At 40.2% G+C, this 7,413-nt stretch overlaps 1 protein-coding gene across 1 annotated transcript in view; it reads left to right on the top strand.

Annotated features, from left to right (window-relative positions):
* Positions 1–360: 360 nt before the first annotated feature.
* med23 (mediator complex subunit 23) overlaps positions 361–7,413 on the top strand; it is a 15,966-nt gene continuing 8,913 nt past the window's right edge. Inside the window, 10 exon segments of the mRNA XM_018696072.2 lie at positions 361–537; positions 1,321–1,352; positions 1,509–1,596; positions 1,699–1,823; positions 2,181–2,292; positions 2,898–2,996; positions 3,142–3,243; positions 3,374–3,443; positions 3,780–3,892; positions 3,987–4,082. Of these exon segments, the coding sequence (XP_018551588.1) occupies positions 487–537; positions 1,321–1,352; positions 1,509–1,596; positions 1,699–1,823; positions 2,181–2,292; positions 2,898–2,996; positions 3,142–3,243; positions 3,374–3,443; positions 3,780–3,892; positions 3,987–4,082 (888 nt within the window). The 5' untranslated portion in view covers positions 361–486.

Raw genomic sequence — 7,413 nt, 5'->3', positions numbered from 1 at the left:
ACTTAATTTCACTGAGAGACCTAATATACAAGCACATAAAGACTAAATAAAAACAGATAGTAATAACGAAACCGCGACTACCTGTGTTAAACAGCATCCATAGGGACATCTGGTGGCCAACATGTGCCACTGCTGCCATTGTCTGCAATATTGTATTATAGCACAAAGTCAGACTTTTGAATATAGATTTTTGGAAGGCATGCAAGTTATCAACCATAACTATCAACCATATATTATAATTATTATGCCTTATAATTACGGAGGCCTAAGGGATGCACATGATAATAACTAAATGAAGCGGAACTGTAGAGCCTGTCTCTGATGTGTATCCGGATTGTTTTTACCGTTGCGCGTCTCATGGCAAATTCATTCTAGCGCCTGTTAGCCTGTAGCTTGGTAACAGGGTTTTCTGCGCCAACTGAAAAGCAGTAACTTTCGTAGTTTGTGTGATGGTTCGCTAAAAATTGACGCCTTCTTGATGCAAACATGGCGCTTTCGATGGAGACGCAGCTCCAGAGCATCTTTGAAGATGTTGTGGTAATTTGCATCCTCATGAACTGGTTTTAAAGCTAACATTTGTTAGCATCTCAGTCAGCGTTAGCCTCCTCCCATTCACTCATGATGATTTTGTAAATGAATAATTCCAACAGCGTTTTTAGATAGAGTGCGTTTGCACGCACAGTTATATTATCTAGCTTGTTTAAAATGCAACCGCTGAAATTGTAACTTTTTCATCCCTAGTGTTAAGCTGATATTGTAAAAACAATGGAGGCTCTAGACTTTGTGAATTCAAGTTATTAAAATCACTAATTGCATATTTACTTATGTGCCGACGTGCGTATTCTGCGCGTCTACCATTCACATTTTTCGAATATTAATTTAATATTAATGTATTGAATATTAACGGAGCGTCGATATATGGCACTGCAAGTGCACTGAAACCCTCCAAGCTCAGCGTTTCTCCTTCCATTGTTTTGGCAGCACAATGGCGAAGAGAGTAGAAGAAGGAAGGGGGGAAAAAAGTAAAAACTGAAAAATCGATTATGTTCGCATTTCTCTCTTTCCGTTTCACCTGCGCTAGCCCTAGTTATCTCATCTGGTATCCCTATGTAACTATAACACTACAAACATCAACACCCCCACCCCCACCCCCCCATGACAGTTATTCTAGGGGAAGAGGATAGATATTCACCCTTAAGTGTCACTGAGAGAGGCACTAATCTAACTAACAGCAGTTAGTTAGCAAAGAAAGGTGAAACTGCAGGTGTAGTCTAAGGAATTTAAGGAATTTATGTTTTTTCTCCTCTCTTTTCCTCTCAGAAAACTGAGATGATAGAGGAGGCCTTTGCTGGGTAAGATACACCAATACACTCCTCCTGATGCACTCTTAACATTTAGTTAAAGTCAGTCAGATTTTGACCTGTTGAAGAAGACATGATATGCCTTTATTGTCTGTTCATGGCAATTAAACTGAAAATGACTAAAATAAGTGCTATGTTGTGGTTTAGGATGTTTATGGACACTCCAGAGGATGAGCGGACTAAGCTCATCAGTTGTCTTGGAGCCTTCAGGCAGTACTGGGGAACACTACCACAAGTCTGTGTACACACAGAAACACACACACGTTTACACACAAGTTAATCAATAATTAGCTGGATTTATTTAATTTTTTTTGACTGTCTTCATGTCTCTCTGCAGGAGTCTCATGAACAGTGTGTTCAGTGGATAGTGCGGTTTATACACAGCCAGCACAGTCCCAAAAGAATCTCCTTCCTCTATGACTGCCTTGCAATGGCTGTGGAGACCAGCCTGCTACCACCTAGGTACTGACACAGTCATAAATATGCACTTACAAACACCAACAAATATCTGTTGATGTACACTCTAGGTCTAGACAGATATATCAAGACTAGTATTATCCAGTTAATTTTTGTTTAGGGCTGCAGTATCACCTGTCAGCTCCTGCCTTGAAATATAATTAAAACAGATGATCCTTATTGTTTATGCTAATTTCAAACTACTACTGTTCATTCATAAGATATGTGAGGTCAAATTAACATGTATCTGCACTTAATCTGTTAAAAACTGTGGGATGATACCAGCACTGTGCGTTGGACCTCTTAACTGTTACCCTGTCTGTTTGTTCTGATCGTCCATCTATTGAATCTCTGTGTCTTTAGGATGGTGTGTGTAGCTCTGATAAGCTCAGAGAGTTTGGAGTGGGAGAGGACACAGCTGTGGGCATTAACTTTCAGACTGATCCGCAAGATCATTGGAGGGGTGGACTACAAGGTCTGACACACACACACACACACACACACACACACACACACACACACACACACTCTCACACACTCACACACTCTCTCACACATGAAAGCACAGCTGAAATGAGTCATCAGCAAGCTCAGTGATGAAGTCCTTGAATAACATGTTCCTCTTGTAATCTGTGCATTATTGTTTTTAATATGACCTTTATTATTATTTTTTTCATCACTGGTTGTCAGTGGTTGTGTAGCTGTAGTGAGCATTCCTCTGAAACAACCTTCTGCTGTCAGCTGGAGGTCATGCTGATCGTGCACTTGCCAGATACAACAGAGTTTGTTTGACTCGATTTGGTGACTGTTGTTGACACAGAGTTTAGGTTTTTAACAGGAAATTCCAGAATCTGTCCATCACCGAAGTGCATTAAGCTGTTAATCAAATTAATTAAAAAATTCCAGCATGCAATTTCCAAATTTTCTACAGACTCAGTGCCCTTATCAGGCACCACAAAACATGTCAGTGAATTTTCTCTCTGCATGTTAAGCTTTCTAGTTGCTAAAACTGAAGGCACTGAAAATGTTTTAATCTAAGGTGTGTGTGTGTGTGTGTGTGTGTGTGTGTGTGTTTTTCAGGGAGTCCGGGACCTGCTGAAAGCTGTTCTGGATAAAATTCAGACCGTTCCTACCACTGTCAGCTCAGCTATAGTCCAGCAGCTTCTAGCTGCCAGAGAGGTACCTGTCATTCCAATTTTTACTTTTTATAAATTAATTGGAATTTCTTTACATGTGATAGCTTGTTGGAATAACTTTCTGTAAGTATGTCAAATATATCAGATTAATTTTTTATACTTTGTGAATGTTTGTGTTTATTGTGTAGGTAGTGGAGTATATCCTGGACAGAAATGCCTGCCTCCTGCCAGCCTACTTTGCCATCACAGAAATCAGAAAACTTTATCCAGAGGGGCAGCTGTCACACTGGGTAAGTGTGTCTTTCCTGTGTGTTGTGTGTATGTTTGTGGCTATACAGCATATGTGTGTAACACTCTTTCTCTCTCTTACCTTCTGACCATTTTTTCTCTCTCTGTGCCTCTCTCTTCTCTCTTATTTAGCTTCTAGGCAGTTTGATATCAGACTTTGTGGACAGTTTCAGACCCACAGCAAGAATCAACTCTATCTGTGGTAAGAGACACACACACATTGGAAGCTTACAAAATATTGATCAAAAAGGTATGAAGTTTTCAGAGTTTTGTGTTCTCAGGGGTTCTTGTTTTTTTGATTGCTTCTTGTTTTCATGCTTTTACTGAAGTTTTGAAATCAAAATGTAATCTAGAGGGGAAACGCAATAGAAAATAAACAACTATAAAGACACAAATATAGATTTAGACAGTTTCTATTGAAGACTCTGTGGCTAACTCAACTCTTGGATGTATGCTGCTTGCCAGAGATTTGTGATTACAACTCCTGCATGTGATATGTACCTGTCAAGTCATTTGATGTGTGAATGTGTGTCTACAGGACGATGCAGCCTGTTACCAGTAGTGAATAACAGCGGTGCCATCTGTAACTCCTGGAAATTAGACCCCACTACTCTTCGCTTCCCCCTGAGAGGCATGCTGCCCTTTGACAAGGTATCATATGTTCATATACACACAGTTCACACACACCTATGCACACATTCCCAGAAGCATTAACAATGCGCATGTGTTTCTTTCTTTTTTCTAGGACCTGTTTGAGCCACAGACAGGCTTGCTGCGCTATGTGCTAGAACAGCCCTACTCAAGAGAGATGGTGTGCAACATGCTAGGACTCAACAAACAGGTAAAACAACCTCTTCCTCTTCTCCTGTTCCTTCGCTTTCACAGTATACCAGGCCCTCAGCCTGCTGGCACTTTTCCTGTCCCTTCCACTCTCTTTATTAACTACATCCTTTCTTTATCATTTTTGCCATCCCACACTCTCTCCTCCTGCTGTTCCTTTTCCACTTGTTCCCCTCCTTTTTTCATTCTCACCTCTCTTGTTCTCATCCTTAGTTCGTCCTCTTTAGTTATTCCTCTGTTTCTGTTCATGTTAACCTGGTTCTTTTCTTCGTGTCTTTCCTTTTTCATTTCTCCTCTTCACCCCACCTTTTCCTTCCTTGAACCCCTCTCCCCTCATGTTGCCTTGGTAACACAGCTATGTAAGACTGTATGTAAAGCAAGCCAATGCTGTGAGCTTGACCCATAATGCACTGGTGTTAGTTTGCCCTGTTGGGTTCATACAGTTTCAGCTCAGTCCATCTCACTCTGTGCAGCCATCGGCACAGTTCGACCAGCTACTGTTGTGTCCAGACAGGTCGTTGCTAACACAAAGCAATAATCAATGCCATATATTGGATTTTCCTTCATATTTTAACCATGAGCAAATAACCCCGAATCTGGTTCACATGTTTGAGTTGGCTGAGTTGACGCTAACTGTGCTGAACGGACAGTGAACAACCTAGCTCCTTAGTCACCTCTTTCTCTCTCTGTCTCTCCTTGTTTACCCCCCTCTCTGTTTCTTTCTCTTGTCTTTGTTTCTCTCTCTTTTCTCTCTGTTTTGTCCTCTGGTTGTGTGTCGTGTTTGTCTGTCTCTCTGCCATGCGCTCTCTAGACTCTGAACATTGCCCAGGTATGTCGTTGTTCCTCTTCCTGGTCTCCCGACCGACCAACTAACCAGCCCATTGGATGCTTAGCTTTTAAGGCACAATGGTGTCCTAGAAATGGGAAGGTGGACAAAAAAAGAAAAGAAAACTTGAAATGCAGAAAAGGGAAATGGCACAGAACTTGAAATGGTCACAGCAGGGCTTCATAGAGGTATACTTAGTAGAAAGAGACATGTGGTCAAATACATACAGGGCAGGTACACTCACAGACAGACAGACAGACAGACAGAGTATGATAGACAGTTACAGTAGCAGTTACGTGAATGGACATGCAGACTGTTAATGGATCATTAACCATGGATGATTTGTTTAATTAATAAGATGGTGGCAAGTAAATTGTTTCCTGTCGCATTTTGCACACTGCCTTATCTCTGCTTTTAATACAGCAGCAATAAAATGTATTGATTGGAGCAACAGATGGCCAGTATATTCTGTGAATATTCAGTATCTCTGATCAGATAATGTTCTCTGAAAAACAATTACTTTCTCTCGGGTTTGTAATAATGTAGATTTTTCATGAATTAAAATATATTAAGAAATTAAAATATACAATGCAGCCCTGGATTAACTTATCTATCTTGACACTGATGATAGTTTGTACTCCATATTGAGAAGCTGTAGATTTTCTGTTCTGCTGTTTGTGTGTATTTAGTTGCAGCCATTTTATTGGACATTAAGTATTCCTGATTTTAAACCCTGCTGTTGACATTTCAAGTCCTGATGCAATGCATGTATGGATGTAGTCTGGTCTGTGCCTGTTGTTAGCGAGGTCCTCTTGTGTCTGACCTAATGCTGCTGCTTTCTATTGCACTGACCTGGGCAAAACTACACTGCTTTTACTAAGTAGTAGTCTTGACTTGGAAAGCAAATATATGTTGTTATTATTATTGTTGTGTAATCGCATTGATTAGAGTTGAAACAGCCTTGCAAATCAACAGACTACCAGCTATATGTCAAAGCCTACCACATAACAAAGTTGATCAAGTACAGTGCAGTAGCTTGATAGCAGTAGCAGGAAGACTGTGAACTACTTACAGTGAAGAAAAAATATCAGAAAGTCTACAGGTTAATTTATTATTGTCAAATTAAAGTTTCAGTAAAGCTGGTCTGGTTGGGTTTCAGTTTTAAATTGCAGTGAACTATAGTGACTTGTATCACAGCCTGCACTGTGAGTTGGTGGATCTTCAAAATGATGTTGTGTCACTGTCATGTCTTCTACTTTCAGTCTAAACTAATGTTTGAAGCTTTGTTGTTGCAGTACATTAGCAAGCCTAATTCAAATGCAAATTGTGTATTCGAAAATGATAATAGCTTGTTATTTGTAATGGTTACAAATGGGACGACATTTTTATTATTAAAAAGTTCTGAGCATGATATTAGCATATGAATTTAAAAAATAGAAGACATGGCAAAGTGTGATACACAAAACCAAATGCTCCTCACTGTCAGTTTATTGCATTTGATGAGTGTTTTGCCCAGGTCGGCTGATGAGTGACTCTGACTGGATGAGTGAACTCTGACTTGTGTTGCATGATGTTCACTGGTTAATGACGCACATTAATGAAAGACAGCAGTGGTTGTTTGGGCTTTTTGCTTGTTTGTTTCAGTTTGTGTCTTGATGATTGATACTGAGCTACTTCATGAACTGCAAGTCGCATCCAGTGGGACTGAACTTTTTATGTCTGTCACAAAAGCTCCTCTTATGGTGATAAATAAGATAAAATGTTGATGTGAATGCTAATTAGAAGTACTTGTCCTCAGCTTCTGACATAATGGTGTTACAAAATCGGACATAGAGAGAATTTTATATAAAAATTGGGTGCCATAGAAAGAGCCACTTAGGGGGACAGTGCAGATCACAACGGTTTAATGCATTGCATGAGTTTTTGTTAATTATCAATAATCCAGACACTGAGGCATTATCCAAAATGTAATTACATTTGTCTGATTGCTGACTGAGCCACCTGATGACGCATACTAATTTCTAGCCTTCCTTCTATGACTAGAGCTGTTCACTCTAAACCCAGAGTCACATATTGACAGTCAGTGGCAGACAGATGGCGTGTTTATTTGCTTTATGAGCAATTACCAGCAGTGATTACGATGGGTGGCTAACTGATACTCATTTAGAGCAAAATGATTTATTGTTGAGAAAGTTAATTAACTTGTATTTGGCACAGATATGCTGATGTGTTTTTGGCTTGTTAGGGACTAGAATAAATAAAGACCATCCTGCCAAAGCAGGCTGCCACTGGTTGGGATATTGGTAGGTGATAGGTGGGATTGTAAACCAGTCAGCGGTGTGGTTGGCAGGACACTGCTGTTTGGGTGTAATTAGGTGAGGCTGATTTCTTTGTAGATGTGGACCCTTCTCTCTTTCTCTCCATCTCTCTCTCTTGCCTTCTCTCTCCTTCTGTGTGAGTGTGTGTGTGTTTTTTGGGGGCAGGGGAAGAGAAGTGACGGTCAGCC

The sequence above is a fragment of the Lates calcarifer genome, linkage group LG7_1 (assembly GCF_001640805.2).
Source record: "Lates calcarifer isolate ASB-BC8 linkage group LG7_1, TLL_Latcal_v3, whole genome shotgun sequence".
Taxonomy (NCBI): domain Eukaryota; kingdom Metazoa; phylum Chordata; class Actinopteri; family Centropomidae; genus Lates; species Lates calcarifer.
This window is presented reverse-complemented; position numbering and strand designations above follow the sequence as displayed.